This window comes from Canis lupus, chromosome 9 (assembly GCF_003254725.2).
Source record: "Canis lupus dingo isolate Sandy chromosome 9, ASM325472v2, whole genome shotgun sequence".
NCBI classification, from domain to species: Eukaryota; Metazoa; Chordata; class Mammalia; order Carnivora; family Canidae; genus Canis; species Canis lupus.
The window spans coordinates 20,543,712-20,565,435 of NC_064251.1; the positions used below are offsets into that span (position 1 = coordinate 20,543,712).

Genomic DNA, 21,724 nt, shown 5'->3' on the forward strand with positions numbered 1-21,724 from the left:
AGTCTATGTATTTTGGTGTGTAAACATAAAACAAGGTGTTTCAAGATGAGGGGTTGCAAAGTGACAACTGGTAAAGGAGCGGTCTTTCTCACCTGCCTGGAAGACACAACTGAGCCTGCGCAGTGACAACAGTGAGCATGAAGGGAGTGAACAAATGTCTACAGAGGGTACTTGAGTATCTGATAAATCCATGAAAACTTGGAATCCCAAGGATGCCAATCCTAGGTTGCCTTGGAGAGAGCTGTGCCTCTCAAAAGGTATCAGTCTATTTAGTTGGCACATGGTCTGAAAATAGGCAAAGCATACGAGTGGGATGACCTGGCTGACCACTTCCTGGTCCCCAGGAAGCCCTGGCTGCAGCAGGTGACAGGTGGAGAGGACAAGAAGGTTCTTTCCCCGCTGGGCAGCCCCAGTTCTTACCACCCTCCCCTGAAGGATTTTTCACAGGGTGAACTTTTGGGGTCTGACACCACTAAGACTTGTTGCTCCCTACCTTCTCCAACATCTGGGCATACACTCTGCCCAGATGCCAGGCAGAGACCCCAGAGCTCACACCGGAGAAGGTAAAAGAGCTTACCCATCCCTGGGGCCCTGGGGGGTGCTGGATGGCACTTTCTGGAGAGTTTCCCTTGTTTTATCAGACCTGCTCTACCTTGCCCAGCCCTCTAGGCTCACTGCAGGGGCATTCCTGAGTGGTTTCTCCTGCCATACCCACAGCGACAGGGGTAGAGGCTGGTGAGGACTTTGAGAAATGCTGGTTGGAAGGCTCTGGTGGGAGTGAAATTGGTTCTGTCATTTAAGGAAGCAATGGGTATAAGTAATTTCAAAAATGTTTACACCCTATGACCTGGCACTTCCACACACACAAATCCTTCTTAAAGAAGTCTGCAAATGCAAATAAAGCCTTGTGTAAAGACTCACCATGCTGTTATTTATAATAGCAAAAATAGAAACAAATATCGAATGAAAGAGAATTGAAATAAATGGAAGCACAGTGAGGAAATATCACAGAGCTGATAAACATTTTATTTATAAAGTTTGGTAAAATATGGAGAAATGTTTATAAGAATTAGTGGGGGGATGCCTGGCTGGCTAGGTCGGTGGGGCATGTGATTCTTGATTGGGTTGTGAGTTTGAGCCTCACATTGGGCATCGAGATGACTTACAAATAAAAAATTTTTAAAAAGCATTAAAGTGGGAAAAGCAGGATCTAAAGTTGTATATGCAAAATAATTTGTAAGAGAGAACACCAGTAAATGATGTGAAGGGAAAAAAAAGGAAAAGAAATGCAACAAAATGCCGCAGTGATCACAGTGATGGTCTGGAGGAGTGGTGAGCCTGAGTGAGTTTTCTTCTCCTCCTCCGCCTGGATTTCTAACTTTTGTATACTGAGCAACCACCCATTTCACTTTTTAAAGAAAGTTGAAAAAGAGAAAAAAAAAAAAAAAAAAAGAACAGTCTTCTTATTCTATCCCCTCCCCCTTCCCTCTCCAGGGGACCAGCCTCAGGGTCATCATTGGGTTCCTGCCCTGTCTCCTCTCTCTAGCCCTGTAGACACCCACCTGCACCCAGTACTTTTCAATCCCTCCCTAACCCCAGCCCACAGGCAATTAACCCTTTCTCAATGAGGAAGGAGCCAAGCTTTTCTCCAGCCTCCTTCCAAAGCCTAGGATGCATGGCTGGGTGGGGAGCTGGGAAAGACAACGCCTCCCTGCCAGTCCTGGACTCACCCCTTCCAAGGTGCACCTAACCTGGGCTTGGACTCGGATGGGCCCAGGAAAGCCCCCAACTGGGTCATGGTGTCGTGGGCAGAGCAGCCCCTATTGTGTGTGTGTGTGTGTGGGGGGGGGAGGCGGAGCAGGTGGGAGACCCCACACACCAAATGTAGCCTCTAAACTGGATGAACCTGAGCCCACTGCTTCTCAAATTCAAGTATAAGAGCCACCTGACACTGTTAGAAATGCAGAGTTGTGGGGCCAGCCCCAGAGATGGTGTAGAGCCCAGGAATCACATTTTTAACTAGCTTCCTGAAGGAGTGGGATGCAGTCACATTTTGAGAAATCAGAACCTTGTCTATCCCCTGGCATGCTCTTCCTCCTCCTCCTTGCACACTTATGCAGGAGAAAGTGGTGCTGAGTCAGGATGGAAGGGAGAAGAAAGTGGGGGTCTTTTGCTGGGTACCCCGGTGCAAGGGATCTCTTGTAGCAGATACAAACTCAGACCAGATCTCCTGAGCCTTGCCTGGCTCTGGCGAGCTCCAGAGGCTGCCCGCCCCGCCCCGCCCCGCCCCACCCTGCCCAGGGATGTGAACATATTGAGGAGGTCCCAGTCTCCCCACTGGAACTGTGAGGCCACCCCCTGGGGCTGGCCAAGGCTTCCAGGTCAGGCTGGGTGTGCAGGAGGAGAGCCTGGGGAGGGTTGGGGAGAGCCTGGGGAGGGTGGGGGAGAGCCTGGGGCCTGGCAGGTGAACTCTGAAGCTATAGCGGAAATTGATTGGAGTTAGTGCAAATCTAGCCGTTCAGATTCCCGGCAGGCTGGCCTGGGGGCACTCTTGCCATGCTAGACTGAGATGAACTTTGAGAAGCAGAGCTCCTCCTCCGACATGTGGAGGGGAGGCCCTGGGATGATGTTCTCCTCCGGGTCCTGCAAAGGCGCTTCACTTTCTTCTGAACTCTGCAAAGAAAAAGCAGTCAGGGGTTGAAAAGCAGAGCGCAGCCGGGGGTCTCCAGGTAGGGTCCACCCCAGCCTTTCCCACAGTTCTGGGCCTCTGTCCATCTAAGGAGCACAGACCAACAAGGTCTTCCCAGAACCCCCAAACTCTGATTCATGCCCTCACCTCTTTCCAAACATCTTCCTCCCGGACACCCCCAGAACACCCTCATGGCCTCTGGCTAGGTTTTGCCTGCAAGTGTTGGAATCCTGCCAGCCCAGAGCTCTTTAAACTGTGACTACCAAACTATTCAAGAACTTTCTGGATGGGAAAATGAGGATGTAAGTTCGGGAGTCCTGACTCCCGAATGAAATGGCCTGCGCCTATGGTTATGGTGGGCGTAGGTGGGCGGATGCAAGGGGCAGTGTTCTGGAAGCGGATGCTGAGGAAAAAGGCCCCCCCATCACTTCCCTGCATTGTCAGAGAGGAGCCAGGGTAGGTGACTCCAGATCCCCGGCGCCCTCTGTTCACACCTGGCTGAGGCACTGGATTTCTGTGCATGGGCTGGCGGCGGGCTCTGGGCTGGCGTGAGGCCCAGAAGGCCCTGTGGGGTTGATCACGGGGTACTCCAGCGGCTGAAACAGAGACTTGGTCAGAACAGCCCCGTTCCTGGTGGCAGGGATGGTCCACCCGCCCCAGCAAGGGGGAGCCACGGGAGAGCACGGGATAGGGGGAAGAACACAGGCTGTGGAGTCAAAGCCCCTCCGTCCTATTTCCTACATCTCAGAGTGACCTTGGGCACCCACTAACCTCTCTGAGGCTCAGTCTCCCCAGCTGTAAAATAGGGATAAGAATTTTACCCTCAAGGTTATCACGAACATTTGTGGTAATGTTTTATTGCTCGACACCTGGGAGCTCCTGGAATGATTCATTCATTTTCACTATTGTCACTTCTATCTTTAAAGCAGAAAGAATGTGCAGGCTGCAAGTTCCTGGCAGGCCCCGGGGAGGGCAGCGTCGAACACCTCAAAGGCTCACCAGATAACAAACCACAGAGAAAAAATTCTTTATAAGTCATAAGCCTGAGCACCCTCTTCTAGGTCGGATAAGGAAGCCAAGGCCAAGCAAAGAGAGGTAGGTAGTCCAGGGTGAGTAGGAGCCATCTCGGGACCAGCAGTGGGGCAGAAGAGGCTGGAGCCGGCCGGGGCCCCCAGGCAAGTCTCCCAGGTGTCCCCGCCGGCAAATCCCGTGGCTCGATGGGCACTGAAGACAAAGAGGCTCCTGTTTTCTGGACATCTACTGGGGTCTCATCTCATGATTTCCCAACCACAACTCCGTGAGATGGGGATATTGCAGCTCAGAGAGGTGAGGTAACTTGCCAGATGTCACACAGCTACCAAGTAGCTGAGCTGCCACTAGGACTCGTGACCATGTGACCTTAGACCCAAGCTCTTTTCCAATCCCATGCTACCATCCTGGCAGGGCATGCCGCACACTTCCCTTTGTTTCAATGTCGCTCGTCCCCTAACTGCCCCCTCTGCACCTGCTTCTATCACTGCCCTAGCTGAAGGGGGTGGGGCAGAGGTGGACATCTGAGCCCTCTCTGGCGACACATTCCATCTTACAGGAAAAGCTGAAAATCAGAGCAGAAATCCTCAGCAGGGCTGGGGCTGGGGGGACGAGGTGATGAGGGAATGGGGTGGGGTGAGTGGAAGGAGACTTCACTTTCAGTCAGGGCCCTGGTCTCTCCTAGTCCTTGCCTATGGTGAGGACACAGCAGAGCCGGGGCCTGATCAGGACTCCTGGCGTCAGGTCGATTCCCCATTCATCCCATCTTAACAGCTTTCTGATTTGGCCCCAACGCAGCCACTGCTGACCGCTGACCACTGGCAGCCACAGAAGCGTCCCCTGCTCCCAGGTGACTGAATTTGAGGAAAGAATCTCATGGGGCAGAGACCAAACCACACATGCAGGCAGTGGCCAGGACCACTACGCTACGTCCAGGGCGGCAGAGTGGGTCCCTCATTGGTCCCTCTACCCACGTCATGGGCCATGGGCTGTTCCAGCAACTGCGGAGGCATTTTCTGTGTTGTTGAATATACAAGACGTATTAGGAGAGCCTCTGTGTCTAGGTGCTAGAAAAATAGCAGGGGATCAGGGAAGCCCAGTACTCCCACTTGCGCTGTTCCAGGAGCCCTGCTATCCCAGGTTCATGGATGGAGAAAAGTTCTTTCTTCTGAGTCTAGGGGAACAGTCTTGGGCTGAGCAGGTGGCTCCATTCCTCAAACCCTCCACACTTCGATGTGGCAGAGTGGGAGAGGCACAGGGCACTGCTGCCAGCCTCACAGACTGGATTAGTTTCCCCAGCTCTGCCTCTTTCAGGATGGGTCTCTCTGGGCATATTACTTATGCTCTCTGAGCCTCTATTTCTTATTCTGTAAGAAGGGGGTAATAATAGCACCTACTTCGTACAGGAGTTATGAAGGTTCTGTGACATGGGTAAAGCCCCTGGCACACAGTAGGTATTCCTTAAAGAGTAAAATGAGAGCTTCTTGAAATAGCTCTCTGGACAAGGGAAATGCTAGTCTGGGCCCTCATACTTCCCTCTGAGTTTTACACCCCCCTGGGGCTCTCTGGCAGAGCCAGGAGAATGCCCCCTTCCCTCTTTCACCTGAATGTGGGCAAAGAAAATCCCAAACCCTTAAAATTCCACCTGCAGACTCTTCTAAAAACTACAAAGGCGCCAAAAAGGAAATATGCCAAAAGCTCTCGATTGGTCATGTTCACAGCATCTTGTCTCTGACCCTCCCCGCAAGGGGTCAGCCCCCTTCCCAGCCCCTGGGGCCACAGGCCCTGCATCCCTTCCTGCCCCTCCCACGTGAACTGGGACAGGGACAGGTTCGGCAGGCAGGAAGCAGTCCCAGGCAGCCCTTCCTGGGTGGGCAGGGTGGCGGCAGCGTGGGCAGAGGGGCTGGTGTAGGTGGTCTCTGCTGGGCCTCCCCAAGCAGTGCAGCACAGCACAGAGGTTCTCCCTCCCGCCCCGTCCCCCTTTTAGAGGGCAGGATGTGCCCTAAGATGCACAGCCTGCACAGTCAGGACGCTGGTCTCTGGAGGACAGTGGCAGCCCCCCTCCCCATCTGCGTCCATGACCTTTATCTCACTCCTGTCTGCTGCCTCTGGCCTTGCTGGGCTTCCTGAGACAACAACAGCTGCTTCCTAAACCAAAGCCCAAAACCCCATTCCTGCCCTAGCCTCTCCCCAGGGGGATGGGGCCTGAGTCTTTTGTCCTCACTGGCGCCAGGAAAGAAGGCAATGGCAGCTCCCCTTTCCTGCCCTCTCAAGTAAGAGAATGAAGTGGAGGCATCTCTGTAAACAGCTGGGGGGTGTGGGTGGGGGAAGCGAGGCAGGTGGGGCTTGTGTCCTGAACCTGTGGTTTTGCAGCCCTCCCAAAGCCCAAAGATCCCTAGGATCCAGCTCTGACAGTCTCTGACAGTCTCTGATTCTTAAAGCAGCGGATGGGGGGTGTGGGTGGGATAGGAGGGCGCTTAGCCTGGGGAAGTCCCTGCCTGGCACCTGCTAGGAAGTCAAAGCGAGAAGGGCCACTCTGTTGGCTTTGTACCCTGTTGGCTTGCAGAGATCCCCCAGAGATGGGAAGCAAGCCCTGACTGTCGGACAGTCATAGACAACGCAGTAGGGAAATGCAGAGACAGGGCCCAGGAGTCCTGATGTCCCGCCCCACAGGGATCCGAGCTTGGGCTTCGGCAGGCTGCCTTCCTTACCGAGTGTGAATGTGAGAGGTGGACCTTCTCGTTCCTCTGTGTCTCTGCGGCCAGGTGAGCTGAAAGAGACCAGCAGGAGTACCCTGAGGCCAGGAGCAGCTGGGAGCAGCCCACTAAAGCTCCACAGAGGTGGACTGGCCCACTTGCACTTGGGAGTGGGGGCTTCCCAGAGGGAGCAAGCAGATGGGTCAGGCAGGCAAGCTGCTTGGACTTCTAGCTCTGTTCCAAAGCAGTGATTCAGCCTTTTTGGGTACATGGAAATCTCCGTGTGTGGGCCAGAGACTGGCTGGGAAAGTAATTCTAGGTGCTAAGGTCATTGCTGCTTCTTTTTAAAAAATTTTGTTTGAATTCATTTTGCCAACATATAGTATAACACCCAGTGCTCATCTCATCATATCATTGCTTCTTAAACCTCAGTGTACATTACAGGATCCTGGGACATTCTATGAAAATGCCGATTCTAACTCGGCAGGTTTGGGTTGAGGCCTGAGGGTCTTTTAACAGGCTTCCAGGGAACGTTGCTGCTACTAGCTGGGGACCACAATTCAAGAGGCAAGGGGCTAACAAGTTCTGAGGTCTTGATCAAGAATGCTCCCTCCCTGTGTGCTCCTCTGGGCTCCTCTGTGGTGACAGGGCCAAAGCTGACATTTCTTCCTGGGGGCCACACAGGGAGAAGTCAGAGGCAGGCCCAGGATGCCCCCGCCCCGCACAGCCATCTGCAGTAGGAGAACACCGCCAATTTGCAGAGTGTTTGGCACACAACTTCCTGGTTCCACCGCTTCCTGGTTGTGCAAACTCAAGGCAAGTTGCTTAAACACCCTGCCTTAGTTTCTCCCCCTGGAAAATGGGGACACTTGTAATGAGTAGTTTCTAATGCTACAGTATGGAGAGCATTAGAGGAGATAAAAGCAATAACAGCTACACAAAAATGCCTGGCACATGGCAGCTCCTCTGATTTATTTTTCGGCCAACCCTCTCAACCAGTGCTGTCTGCCAGAGTAGCCACGAGCCACATCCAAGTGGTGACACGGGAAGCATGGCTGCTCTGAATTATACCAGGTTTTAAAGGCTCCACAGGGAAAAAAATGTAGAATCTGGAAGATGTATCATGAATATTTTTATATTGATTCCACATCCAGATGATAACCAAGTTAATAAAGTATATTATTAACATCTCTAGTTTCTTTTTACCCTTTCACATGTGACTTTTAGAGAAGTTTAAATTGCATACGTGGCTTGGATTCTATTTCTGCTGAACTCGTATTCTATTTCTGTTCTATTTCTCCTGTAGTCTGTATCTGTGATCCCAAAAAGCCATGGCTCAGGGAAGTTAGGTGACTGGCCCAAGGTCACACAGCTTAAAAGGTAGCAGAGCTGGGATTTGAAGCCAAGTCCTGACAGGAGTTGAGCACCTCTCAAGACCCCGAGGCAGGTGTTAGGTCATAGCATTTATCCTGTTCAAGAGCTTAGTCTCTATTCCTGGCCTCTCCACCCCTGGCCATAGCAGTCACCCAAGGAACTGTACCTGCAGAGGCTGGACGTGGATTTGCTGGGATCAATAGGGACAGAAGTGATTGATGAGCTTGGATAGATGGGAGCAAGCCAAGAGCCCCCACTCTCCCATTTGCACATTTGAATTGCTTTTTCCTAATGCTGACTGACCTGTGGTTCCCTCAGATGGGAAGAGCAGGGCTCCTGGTACCCATATCTCAAATGGACACACTGACCCACAAGGTCTCGGTGGGGTGGTCGGGGGACTGCAGGTCTCAGCAAGGTCCCTGGCCTCCCACCCCGTCCAGTCTACTTCTGCTCACCTTCCTTCCTCCAGCGGAGCAGATAGCTGCCAAGGGCAGCCAGGCCTGCGGCCAGCAGAAGAGCCAGCAGCACCAGGACAGGGGCCAAGATGCGGACCATTGGGATGGAGACTCTGTGGGCGAGACAGAAGGAGCCCAGCAGCCGTCAGCAGATGTCAGTGGCATGCTGTGCACCACAGCATTCTTCGTATGCATCCCGGCCATGTCCCTTGTCTTTCCCAAAGAGATCAGAGGGCACCAGGGACCACGGCACCTGGTCAGTCCTGGGGGCAGGCACCCAGCCCCCACTACCTACCCCAGGAAACACTTTCAGCTGGGTCTGAACTTGGCAGTAGTTACCTGGATGCCTCAGGCAGGGAAGCCTCAGCCAGTGACTGAGTGCAGGTATAGATAATCCCCAAGAACCAATCCTTCAGACCAGGGCTCCAGTGGGGTAAGAAAAAACATATATTCATGCTTGGCACACGGTCCAGAGCAAGATGCACAGGGCCATCTGGGCCACTGCCCCTTAGGCTAGTGCGGGGAGAGGGCTGGGGACCTTCCACCTCAGGAGGGCCTATGTGTCCAGAGCAACAGGGCTGCTGGCTGGGCAGTGCCCATTGTTCACTGCTCAAGGGCCCTGCTGGGGGGGCGGATGGGGCCCAAGTCTGTGCTATAAGCTGCAGCCCTAATAGGGGGCTGTGTTTGCCTAGAGGAAGGAGTTGCTCCTCACTTGCTCCAAGGCACCTTGTGTTTTGGGGATGGCCTGAAAGGTGACCTTGGTCATCCGAGGCTCACCTAGACACAGAGCTGCTGCTGCTGGGGGCCAGAGTGGTGTCCTCTGCTGAGCTGGAGTCCGGCCGTTTGGAGAGGCGGGAGGTCCCTGCATGAGGAGAGGTTGCTTCATGAGGAGAGGTCTCCGCATACGGAGAGGTTCCTGTGTAGGGGTAGCTTCCTGTGCGCGGAGAGGTTCCTGTGTAGGGGTAGCTTCCTGTGCGCCCGTATGGGGAGGTCCCTGCGAACGTAGGGGCCGAGGCTGAGGCCCCTGTCTTCCCCTGCTTGGCTGTGGTGACTGTTTGGTGGAGACCAGGAGAAGCTACAAGTCCAAAAGCAATGCCTCAGCACTTTCTCGGACCCTTGCATCCCAGCATCCCCAGACCTCTGACCCTTGACCCCTGAACCCTAGCCTCCCCAGGACCAAATTCTCATAATATCCCCAGCTAAAGGACACCCAGGGAAGCAAACAGAGGCCTAGATGAAGCCACTGTGGGGAAGCTGACTGTAACTCAGGCACGCCTCACACCCGAGCATAATTTTCAGCCCCTTGTGGTGCCCGCTGACTGAGTAATCACACCCCTGTGTCCACTCCATGGCCCATTCCAGCGGCCATGCAGCACACACAGGCCTCCCCCTACAGTCCTGACCAGTCATTACCTCGGGTCACCACACGCCCAGCCTCACCATCGCTGCCTGAGCAGGCCTTGACTGCTTTCAACAGCCACAGGATCAGCAGGGCAGGGCGGCGGGGACAAGTTCAGAGGCCAGGGTCCAAGGGCCTACCTTTCCTGCTCACCCCTCCAACCCCAGGTGGAGCAGACAGGACACAAGCCTGCCGGTGGGGCTGGGCCTCCTCCCTGGGCTCTGCTGCTGCTTAGGTGACCCTAAGCCTTGTGACCTGACCCCCCCCCCAGGGCCTGATTCCTCTGCTCACAGTACAGCTCCCAGGCGCTGGGAGCCACGGAGTGCAGTATCTGGCTACAGGCAGGCACTCACGGGATGTTGCTTTATAGGGGGGTGGGGGGAGAGACAGAAAAACCATGCACTCACTTAATTCTGGGGGCTGAGTTTGCCAAGCTTTTGCCTTGGGCTGGAGGCTCGTGGTAGCAAGAGGCTGAAATGAGGGAGTGGGGGAGGGAGGACAGCAAGGACCTACGGGAAAGGGAGAGGCTGGTCTCAGGGGAGGCCAGGATCGCCACTCTGAGCCAGGTTTTCTGCCCGGCTTGCAGCCAGTAGCTGTCCTGCCCCCACCACCCCATTCAGATCTCCACCATCATCTGCCCCCAGTCACTTAGGAGCCACGGATGGTAGATTCTAGTGGGTTGCTGGTCTCCCCGGTCCTGCAGTCCCCTTGGCCTCCCCCTCAGCTCAGACCTTAGCTTCCTGCCCGCCAGCCTGCTCTTCCACACCACTCTTTACACCAACGCTGCTTTATCTCTAAAATACAGACTGGATCCCGTCACTTCTTGTGTCACGACACTCAGTGGCCCTCACTGCCTATAAGCTGAAGCTCGAGCTTCTTACATGTCTTTCAAAGCCTTTTAGACTCAGACCTCGGTGCACCGCCTTGGCCTCACTTCTCCACCCTCCGCGGCACCTGCCATACCTCTATTTGCCCTCTATTCCCAATTAAGTGAGTGGCCCACCCGCCTCCATGCCTTTGGCGTGCTGTTCCCATGGGTGCCATGCCTCTCCTCTCCACCTCCACCTAACACACTTCTCTCTGTCCTCAAGTGCTGGTTCAAAAGCAGCCTCTCCACCACGCCTTCCCCAGAGGAAGTGGTCCCTTCTTCCCGAGTAGCCAAAGTTGAGCCTGCTGCCGGTGGTCTCCCACTGCCCTATGCCGCACCATTGTGCACCAGTAGATGTCTTACTGGGTCTCCCTGAGAGGCTGGGAGGACAAAATGCCCAGCCTCTCTGCGCTGTACAGGGGGCACAAACGTGGTATGATGGATCTTCCCCCCTACCCACTGGAGCTGGCGAGCTCCCTGACTCCCCAGGACCCCTCGGTCCCCTCCTCGCTGGAGTGCCATCCAGGACTCCCTCCCTGGCCCCATCATTCTCTTTTCTAATATGAGGTCAGGTTTTTTCTGATTTGTCTGAGTAAAGGATCAAATCTTCTACAAATAAAGAGAATTTATCTTTTCCTTTCTGATATTTATACTTCTTTATTTTGTCCACATCTCATGGCCTAGAGCCTCCAGGCAATGGGGAATGAAAGAAATGATAGTGGATACTCTTGTCTTGTTTTGGCCTTTCTAGAAATTCTAATCTTTCTCCATATTCAATGGTGTGCCGCAGACGGCTCACACTAACTCTGGAGAGCGAACTGTTCACTCTTCAGGAATTTTGTGAGCTGGTCATTAAACCATTAGTAGCTGGAAATTGCTGAGGGAGGGGGCATTTAAACCACAGAAACTGGCAAGCATGGCAAATCGGAGCTTCCCCAGCTAAACCTTCACCAGCACACCACTGCCATTAGCCTTTATTTTCTATATCCCAAATATCATCCAAGAAAGGTCAACATCTGACACAGGATAACACAATAATGCATGTATCATACACAAATAAATGATTATAAATGAGGTCAAAATTTAAGAGAGCCTCAAATATAGGTAGAATTGATCCTCACTAGGTAAGAACAAAGCTGAATACTGATAAGAATCAGAAGAGATCAGATAATCTTGTAAATAATGGACAACAGGTTCAATATGGTTACAATGCTGCTGTTATTATTTGGGGAGCTAATTTCTATTTCCTTGAATTAAAATAAAGATCGACGGATGTCAGGGATCTGGCAGTGGGGATGGGGTGGGTCCCAGCCATGGGGCCAGGAGAGGGAAAGAACAGACACCAAAGTGAGAAAAAAAAAAAAACCTGGATTTGAATCCTGGCTTCATCACCTCCTGCCATGAGACCTCGGGCAAATCATTTCATCTCTGTAGCCTCAGGCCCCCATCTGTGAAACGGGATACAAAGACCTGCCTCACCCTCACTGGCCGGCAGACTACAGCTGCCCACTCCCCTGGCCCCTCTCTGACTTCTCTCTTCTCAGCTCAGCGGGTCCAGGTGGGATTCTGGGCATCCGGAAAGATGCTCTATCCTGAGCCAGAGTCCCCTAGTGTCCCTGAGCTCAATGAGCTCTTCCCTCCGAGGTTAGATCCCAGGCCCTCTTTGCACCTGCCTTTGGGACTTCAGGATCTGGGACAGAGAAGCAGGAAGGGAGAGCTGAGGCCACCAGCAGGGTGAGGCCAGTGTGGCCACGGCTGGGGCACTTGGAGTGGGCCTGGGATGCATAATCCTGGCCTGCAGAAGCCTCAGGAATATCTCACACTCCCAAGAGGGAGTCTTTTTATTCCATGGGATGTCCATCTTGTCCCTAGCCCATGCGCTTTCTCTCCCACACCTGGGCGAAGAGGAAAGGCACTGAGCATGGAGTTCCACAGATCTGCGCGGTGGGACCTCGCAGAAGAGCAGCTGGGGCTCATGCTGCCCCACCTGTTCTCCCGTGGCTGCTGAGCGCTTGACCGGCATCATCTCACTGAGTCCTTGAGCCCCTCGATGGCCTTGGTACAAGCACTACACTTCTTGGCGATGGGGAAACAGGGTCTTACACTGATCGCCACCCACCTGTCCTTCTTCCCCTCTGCATCACCTGTCCCCCACCTGGGGGAAGGAGAGACATTTGTTACCTGGAAAGACAAGCAGGGAGACCAGGAAAGACTCATCTCTGCCCAGTTTGGAGACCCCACAGAAGTATTTCCCGGCATCCTGCAGGGTGAGTTTCCTCAGGGTCACGCTGAGTGTGAGTGTCTGGGGGCTGTCTTGGATGGACACCCTGCCCTCCGTCGTCTCCTGGCCGTCCTCTCTTGCATAGATGGTGTTAGAGCAGTGGGAGACAAAGATCCCGCGCTCCCTGCACCAGTACTTGCTATACGTCTTCAGCTCCTCCCTGTAGGTGCACTGCAGAGACACGGTGTCGCCTTCAAACCCACTGATCTCCTTGGGGCCCACCATGGCTCTGTAACCTGAAACCATAGCAGCGCTGGAGGTCAGAACTCCTTGGATTCAAGTACCAGGGTCAAGACCAGAAGACTCCTTCTCAGTCACTCCCTTCTGCGGCAGGCCTGGAAGAACTGGTGGTCCCTTCCCCATCAAGAGAAACTGGGACAGGGCTGTTGCTGTTTCCCTAAATCTGGTGTACTGAAATGAAGGGTGGTGATGGGGACGTTCTAGACTCAGACAGCCCAGAGTTTAAATCCCAGCACTGCCACTTAATAGCTGTGTGAGCTCAGGGAAGTTGCTTGCCCTCTCTGGGCATCTGGGCTTTCCCAATTACAGTTGATGATGACAGTGTCCTTCCTATTTTATTGATCTTAAGATGCTAATTATAGGTAAGATGCACCATGATTTTATATACAATTTTAAAAAAGCATTACGACTTGAACAATTGTCTTCAGTTACAAGATATATCCTGATGTTTGATGTTAAAATTAAAAAAAAAAAAAGAGGCAGACCTGTGAACTGATGAAACAGAATCATCCCTTATGTCTCAGGATTGTTACGAGTGGTACAGTAGGGGTGCGAGAAATATTTGCAGAGTTTGCCATGGCAACCACATAGGGGGTATCTAGTCTGCCTCCAGGCTGGGTGCAGAGTAGGAAAATAAAGATGAGAGAGGTAAAGCCTCCCTCATAGCCACCTAACCATGACGGGTTTGGAACCCAAAGGTCTGGGAGAAAACCTGGCTCTGCCTTCCAGAAACAGCAAATGCCTGCCCCCTCTGCAGGCTGAGGACCAGTGCGGCGGCGAGGCTGGGTCACAAAAATGAAAAGTAGGTTCAGGAGGGAGGTCCTCTCCCCGCCAGCTTGGGCATGCGCCCCACGCCCCTCCACCACCTCCCTCTCCCGCCCCCATCTCACCTGGGAGCAAGAGGCAGCCCCACAGCACAGTGAGGGGCCACATGGTGGGCGCTGGACCTGCAGGAGCACACGCGGGAACTGGGAGCTCCTCTCGGGGCCACGGGGGACTCTAACTTCCTCCAGGGGCACGAGAACTGCACAAGGAAGTGGGGGAGGGGCCGGGGAGGTCACCCCTCGGCGCACAGAGGGAGGCGCCTCTTCCATTCCCTTTACCGACTGACCCTCCGCTCTGGTGAAGCGCCCAGCGGTGTGCCGCGCCCCCTCACCCCCACCCCCTGCAAACCACCCAGGCGCATCTCGCAAACCCGTGCCCCTTGGGTCTTAACCATGCCCACTGCCATGCACTCCAGAAGGTCTTTTGCAGAATTCAAGGTGTACAAGCATGAAAACATTACATATTGGCTTTTACGAACCTTTAAGTGATTTAGCTTTTCCTTCCATTGTGAGTGTTTGCAGTGCCTGTGACTTTTTCACAAAAAAAAAAAAAAAAAAAAAAAAAAAAAAAAAAAATCATGGGTAGCCCGGGTGGCTCAGCGGTTTAGCGCCTGCCTTCGGCCCAGGGCGTGGTCCTGGAGACCCGGGATCGAGTCCCAGGTCGGGCTCCCTGCATGGAGCCTGCATCTCCCTCTGCCTGTCTCTGCCTCTCTCTCTCTCTCTCTCTCTCTCTCTCTCTCTCTCTCTCTGTGGCTCTCATGAATAAATAAATAAAATCTTAAAAAAAATAAGACATTGGCACATAGGGTTGTCGCCAATAACTCGAAATATCGTATGTACTCCTCAGTGTAAAATAACTAGTTACCAGGTCTGCCAATAGGGCTGGTGATTGAAAGCATTGATGAAGCCAATGCATTACTCTATCACACACTTAAAAATATTCTGATGACCACTTCAATACTATTGGCTTCCTTTTAGGCGTCTGTATATTATTTTATATATTTAAAAGACGAGTATTCTGAGAGGAGGTCCAAAAGCTTTACCAGGGGCAGTGCCCCCTCCTCCGCCGTCGCTTCCCGGAGGACGCAGTACTGCTTTCGGCCACCGGGCGGCGCTGCGAAAGGAAAGGAGGGAAGCGGACGGGCTGGGTCGAGCGGGATACCTGGAGCCGCCTGCAGGCCGCGCTGTAAGGCTGGCCTCCCCAGCCGCTTTAAATTGGGCATTCTAAAAAGCGAATTAGCAATTTTTTTATCACAGAATTGGATCCTCCTTTCAAGGAACAAAACACACACGCACACTAGAGGGAGCCCTGACACATCATTTTTCAAAATAGCTCTGTCAGCGGTGGGCAGGGGGCGGGGGTGAGGGGAGGTTGATTGGAAAGTTCATACCGATGGCAAGCAAAATTTTACACAATTCAGGAATGTTAAAAAATAAAAATAAAAAAGAGAGACACCTGGGTGGTCCAGTCATTGAGCGGCTGCCTTCGGCTCAGGTCGTGATCCTGGGATCCTGGGATGGGGTCCGGCATGAGGCTCCCCTGGGAGGGGAGCCTGTTTCTCCCTCTGTCTGTGTCTCTGCCCCTCTCCCTGTAAAGCCAGGGCTGTTTGGCATATATGGCTCCACATGTACAGGTGGAATTTTTCTCACATAGTGGTTTAATGTTTGAAGCATTAACTCAGTTCTGGGAGGGGAGATTTTGTGTGTGTCTGTGTGTGTGTGTGTGATTCTGGCAATGTGAGGAGACACCCTCAACTTCAGGATGACTAGGGGCCACTGCTGGCATGGAATGAGCAGGGGCCCTGGGACCTGACTCCATCATATGTACAGACTACAAAAGGTAATCAGTATTGCAGTTTTAAAAAGACAGATTAAAATAATATTTATTCTAGACTTTGATTGTTATCTCTCTTTTCTGTGTCTGTCCGTATACAGAATAAATTCTGATCTTACTTTTCTTAAATCCCAAGTTATATATTTTCAGCAGGGGCAAGTATCTGACACTTCATTATGTTTTCTAGTGTCATGGGGCCCCAGCACTGACATTTTGAAATATGTGTTATTTGGTTACAAATTGTTTTCCTTTTCTTTTTTTCTCCTCTGTTATAGTTCAGGTATGGCATTGTGATTTTTTAAAAAATTAAGTGTACGAGAAGGCCTATTATTTATGGTTGTCATTTATGGAGAGTAAAGGAAGTGTTACCAAAAGTTGTATTTTTATGAAGACGGTGTTGGGTCCAATAAGCATCATCCCTGTTCTCTTCACAAGTATTTGACGTCCTTCCCTCCACCTTCCCAGCCGCACACCTAGCCAGGAGCTGGACTTGAGGACCCCATTAGAAACAGATCATCAGGGCAGCCCCGGTGGCGCAGCGGTTTAGCCCAGCGGTTTAGCACCGCCTGCGGCCTGGGGCGTGATCCTGGAGACCCGAGATCAAGTCCCACGTTGGGGGCTCTCTGCGTGGAGCCTGCTTCTCCCTCTGCCTGTGTCTCTGTCTCTCTCTCTCTCTCTGCATCTCTATGAATAAGAAAGAAAGAAAGAAAGAAAGAAAGAAAGAAAGAAAGAAAGAAAGAAAGAAAGAAAGAAAGAAAGAAAGAAAGAAAGAAAGAGAAAGAAAGAAACAGATCATCAGGCCCCAAAGCGGTGCATGAGTTGGGGAGGAGGGCCTAGAGCAAAGCATTGGCGTGGGCATCGCAGCTAATCCTACCCCGTAGGGTATATGAGGGGCAGGGGACGACCCCCTGATGGGTTTGGGGATCTGAGGAGAGCACACTTGTGTCCTGCTTCCTACCTAGAGTACTGGAGGTGCTCTGCCATCATAGGATGGGAGAGCAGTGGGGAAAAGGGGCTTCTGAACACGTGGCTCTCTGGCAGCCTCATCACATCTGTGAGCCTGGGGGGGCCATGGCTAGGGTGATACGATGAGCAGCAGACCCAAGGAGGAAGGAACAGACACACTGGAGCCCGCAGGAAGTGGAGAGCCCAGCGGATGCTGGCAGAAGCGGGTCATGGCAAAGGCTTCTCCCTCCTTTTCTACGCCCTGATGGTAATTAACAACCTCTGGGATTTAGAACCATCTTAGGGAGAAAGGAGAATGAGGGAGAACTTTCAAGTTTACTGGGAGGCATCTGAGAAAACCTGCACTGAAACAGAAGTCCCAGGTGTGGGGTAAGGGTTAGCAAGGCCTGTTAGCAGGGCAGACAACATCTGGCCAAAAAGGAGCCCAGCTTGACAGTCACCTGGCTCTGGGTTCCCCCCTGGATTGGACTTGTTTGGACTGAGTCACTTCCACTGATCTAAGATGGCAATTTGTTCCTCTTCTATAAGGGTTTCTCAACATAAGCACTACTGACATTTTGGCCTAGATGGTTCTATGTTATGAGAGTCCATCCTGTGCATTATAGGATGTTAAGCAGCATCTCTGGCCTCTATCCACTAAATGGGGGTAGTCTCCTCCTTGCCCCCTCCAGTTGTGACAATTAGAAATGTCTCTAGACATTGTCAAATGTCCCCCTGGGAGGCAAAACTACCCTGGGTTGAGAGCCACTGCCTTAGATGATGACTGAATTGAGGGAAAAAAAAATAAAAGGAGACTGCAGGCGTCCCCCCGCAGTGGGGCTGGGGCCATCCCTGTCACACCCGAGCTGCAGAGTAGCCCTGCCCAACACACACTCTGCAGATGAGCCAGCTCCCGGGAGAAAGAGAACAGAGAGCTGGGTGATACATGCCTTGTTTCTCCTTCCAAATTCATTAAGGAAATAAGCAAAGGAGTGGAGAGAGACCAAAGGTGCTATACCAGTGGGCCTCTCTCTTCTTGGAAGGAAATGTCAGGAGTGGGGGTGAAGTGTCCCCCACAAAGATGGATGAGCTGAGCCACAGGCTGGAAAAAGCCTGCATCCCTGAATCACCGCTTGGGAGAAAGCTGCCCCGACAGCTCCCAAGTCTGCAGCAGACTTGGCGTGAGCAAGAGATAGACTTTGTTTAGCCACTGAGATTTTATGGCTTGTTTGTTGCTGTGTCACAGCCTAAACCACCATTTGTTTTCTCATCCACATCTCATTCTCTAGCCCACCTACGACTCCCCCATCCCCAGCCGGTTGCGAACTCAATCCTTCAACCTCCTCCACTGAAACAAATCTGAAAACTCCTTTTGAGATTTTTATGTTGACTGAGTGGTGGACTTTTTTACTTCTAGGAATGATGCTGAGATGAGGGGGGAGAGCAGCAAAAAACACGGAGTGATTAGGGCCATCCTCCGTCAGAAGCTGGTTGAAACAGGCATATATGCTAAAATCTTTGCAAAAACTCTGAAAGCTTAATGTAGTAGTGGGATACCTTGGATCGGATCCCAGAATAGAGAAAGGATTTTAGTGGAATAACTAGTGAAATCCTAATAAAGTCTGGAGTTTCATTAATAATAGTATACCAATGTTAATTGCTTCGCTGTGACAAATGTACCAGGTTATGTAAGATGTTAACATTAAGGGGGGGCAGCACTGCTGGCCCAGCAGTTTAGCGCCACCTTCGAGTCGCATGTCGGGCCTCTGCATGGAGCCTGCTTGTGACTCTGCCTCTCTCTCTCTCTCTCTGTGTCTCATGAATAAATAAATAAAATATTTTTTAAAAATTAGGGGGAAACAGAGTGAAGGATATTCAGGTACTTCCTGTACCATCTTTGCAACTTTCCCATAAATCTGAAATTATTTCATAATATAAAAGTAGTTTGTTTGTTTTTTTTGTTTTTCTTTCTTTCTTTCTTTCTTTCTTTCTTTCTTTCTTTCTTTCTTTCTTTCTTTCTTTCCTTTCTTTCTTTTCTTTCAGCAAGCAGTGAAGCATCAATATGAGTGTGAGAGGTTATCAGGCCAAGGTCGACAAGTAGAAACCCAGAAAGATGAGCTGAGTATGCAAAGCACTCTTGTCCTTGAGAGTATTTACTGATTAAGAAGCAGCAGCAAAGGGGATGAGCTAGGAATCTATGTTCCCCCAAAAGTGGGGAATCTGGTATATGTTTTTTATCACATTAGGCTAGAACCCCAAACAGCTGCACTTTTAGACAAGGGTCAACTGCAAATAAATGAAGCCATCATGGACTCAGCCTCTTGCCTTTGAGGTGTCTCCGGAAACCTCAAGCTTTAAACTTGATTTTAAAATGGTCCTGTTCTGGCAACACCCTCCCTACCCCAACCTCCAGATAAAAAGATACCAATGAAAAATCCTTTCTGGAGGAAATAGCATCAGCCTAAGTAAGTCTCAAGTTATTTTAAAAATTGTTTTTGCAAATATAATCCAATACACCATTGAAGACAACCAGCTGTGTGAGGAGGCAAGACTCCATCAGCGAGAATGGGCAGAGGTAGCTGAGCAGGGAAACAGACCTGCGGAGGCTCCAGATGTTGAAAATACAGCAGGAACAGCCTTGACACAACAATTCTTACTCTGTTCAAGGAGGTACAAGTCAAGCTTGAAATGCTGAGCAGATGAGTGGAAAATATACAAAATGACATAGCAGATCTGAAGGATATAAAATTCCAGAAGTGAAAAAAAATGTGACAATTAAAACAAAGAATCCAATGCATGAGGTTCAAATTAGACACAGTTGAAATGGTCAGAGTGAACTGAAAGATATGCCAGAAGAAACCATCGGAAAAGGGGTGCATGGGGGGCACAGTCGGTTGGGCATCTGACTCTTGGTTTTGGCTCAGGTCTTGATTTATGATCATGGGCTGGAGCCCCATGTTGGGCTCCATGCTTAGCATGGAGTCTGCTGGAGATTCTCTCTCCCTCTTCCTCTGCACCTCCCACTTGTGCGCTCTCTCTCTCATAAATAAATAAATAAATAAATAAATAAATAAATAACTCTATCTATCTATCTTAAACAAAAGAAGATGAAGAAGAAACCATCCAGGAGGAAGCACAGAGAAATGAAAGGATGGTAAATAGAGAAGAGGAGGTAAGAGAAACGGGGAATAAAGTGAGAATGTCCAGCATGCAGTTTATTGGAGACTCAGGAAGACAGAAGACAGAGGATGTGACTATGCAGTCATGAAAGAAAGAATTGCAGAGAAGGTTCCAAATGTGAGAAACATGCGGTATGTTCTTTGATATGTGTGTGTTTCCTTTTTCTTTATTTTTTTAAAAAAGGATTTTATTTATTTATTTGACAGAGAGAGAGAGAAAGGAGAGAGAGAGAGAGTGCACAAGCAGGGGGAACCACAGAGGGAGAGGGAGAAGCAGGCTCTCTGATGAGCAGGGAGTCTCAAGTGGGGCTTGATCCCAGAATCCTGGGATCATGACCCAAGCCGAAGGCAGACACCTAAGCAACTGAACCACCTAGCAACCCATGTGTGTGTGTGTATGTGTGTGTGTGTTTCTAATATGGGGGTGCTAGAGGTCGCAGCCCAGGGAATGGGCCCCACTTGCCTGGGTTCAAAGGAGGTATGGTATGGACACCTAATGGGTGACAGGTGGCATAGTAGAGTAGTGGGGGGAAGGCTGGTCTTTTCATTAAGTAGTAAAAGAAGATTATACTGAGTGAAGAAAACCAGGTTTACAAAAGACACATTGTATGATTCCATTTAGAAGAGTTTACAAACAGGGATGCTTGGGTGGCTCAGTGGTTGAGCATCTGCCTTTGGCTCAGGTCGTGATCCCAGCATCACGCAGGGAGCCTATTTCTCCTTCTGCCTGGGTCTCTGCCTCTCTCTCTGTGTCTCTCATGAATAAATAAATAAAATCTTAAAAAGAAAAAATCTTAAAAAGAAAAAGAAAGTTTACAAACAGACCGAAGGAATGGTATTGTATTAGGATACATACACTTAGATGGTAGAACCAGAAAGCAGAAGTCATGACTACAGAAGTCAGGGCAGTGTTTGAACTTGTCATATGTGTGTGGGGGGTGCCCAGGATTTCTGGGGCCCCCGGTTTATTCCCCTCCTCCAACCTCCTGCCAGTGGTGGCTTCACGAGTGTTCACTCTTCACTGATTTCTGGAGCTGCCTTATTTGTGCCCTTTCCTGCATGCACCTCCTATTTCACAAATCCAAACTGTGTTTTTGAGATGGAGTAACAAAAACAACACATAGGAAAAAACAAGTAGTTACAAGTACTTCCCCTTGTTCTCCTTGAGAGGTGACTAGGCTGAGAGCTCCCTTTCTTCAGACCCTTCTGACTCACCGCCTTGATGCCTGACTGGGAGGGAGCCCATTGCTTCTCTTGGAATGAGTCCTTGCTTGCTCCGGGGTCTGGGCCAAGTGCCAAAGCAAAGGAGGCAGACCTGTAGCCTCCAGGGTTCTTGGCGTCACCTCTGTGAGGATCGCTGGCATCCTGTCTTTTTTAGAGTTGCTTCCTCTCCCCTCCTCTGCCTATAAAGACAGACCCTAAGTCATTCATTTCTCCAGCATGGAGGTCCTCTTCCTGTGCCATCTGCAGTGACCTGGCCCGGTGAGGCCACCCCACCTCCAGGGCCCTCAGCCATCTTGGTCAATTCTGCCCTGAGTCACCTTCTCTGTCCTGGGGTGCAGGCCTCTCCCCAGCTCTCCAATCCAGACTCTCATCCACCCAAACATCCCTCTCTTTCTCTCTCTTCCTGCTTTTCCTTCCAAACCGTTTGCCCAAATATCCCCTGGGCTAAAAGGCTAGGTACATATACACATTTTGGTAAATAATATGCTAAATGGTCTTCCAGAAAGTTTGCATCAATGAACCCTCCTTCCAATGTAAGCCTGTTTATTTCCCTACAAACTTGACTGCACTAGATGTCAACAGACGGACACATTTTTGTCTCAGTAAGGACATCACTTTTTATTTTGGTTTAGAATTCTTTGATTATGAGTCAAGTTAGGCATGTTTTTGTATGCTTATTGGCTGTAT

At 51.0% G+C, this 21,724-nt stretch overlaps 1 protein-coding gene across 5 annotated transcripts; it reads right to left on the reverse strand.

Annotated features, from left to right (window-relative positions):
• Positions 1 to 1,003: 1,003 nt before the first annotated feature.
• CD300LG (CD300 molecule like family member g) lies at positions 1,004 to 14,139 on the reverse strand. 5 transcript variants are annotated; one of them, XM_049114031.1, is made up of 8 exons: positions 13,922 to 14,136; positions 12,692 to 13,027; positions 10,050 to 10,151; positions 9,021 to 9,318; positions 8,244 to 8,356; positions 6,430 to 6,488; positions 3,184 to 3,285; positions 1,004 to 2,673 (listed from the first exon to the last, which is right to left on the reverse strand). In XM_049114031.1, exons 1-8 carry the CDS (start codon positions 13,962 to 13,964, stop codon positions 2,560 to 2,562), a joined length of 1,167 nt encoding a protein of 388 aa, XP_048969988.1. In that variant the 5' UTR covers positions 13,965 to 14,136; the 3' UTR covers positions 1,004 to 2,559. The 5 variants fall into 5 exon arrangements, with proteins under 5 accessions (XP_048969988.1, XP_025296027.1, XP_048969989.1 ...); XM_025440242.3 differs by having other exon boundaries at positions 9,021 to 9,105; positions 13,922 to 14,132; XM_049114032.1 differs by lacking the exon at positions 3,184 to 3,285 and having other exon boundaries at positions 13,922 to 14,139.
• Positions 14,140 to 21,724: the final 7,585 nt, after the last annotated feature.

Excerpts from the sequence above, each read along its gene's own strand:
- CD300LG (XM_049114031.1), bottom strand. The coding sequence starts at position 13,964 with ATGTGGCCCCTCACTGTGCTGTGGGGCTGCCTCTTGCTCCCAG. Across the intron at positions 13,028-13,921 it reads GGGCTGCCTCTTGCTCCCAG|GTTACAGAGCCATGGTGGGC; the intron begins GTGAGATGGGGG and ends CTATGGTTTCAG. Across the intron at positions 3,286-6,429 it reads ACCTCTCACATTCACACTCG|CCGCTGGAGTACCCCGTGAT; the intron begins GTAAGGAAGGCA and ends TCTCTGTTTCAG.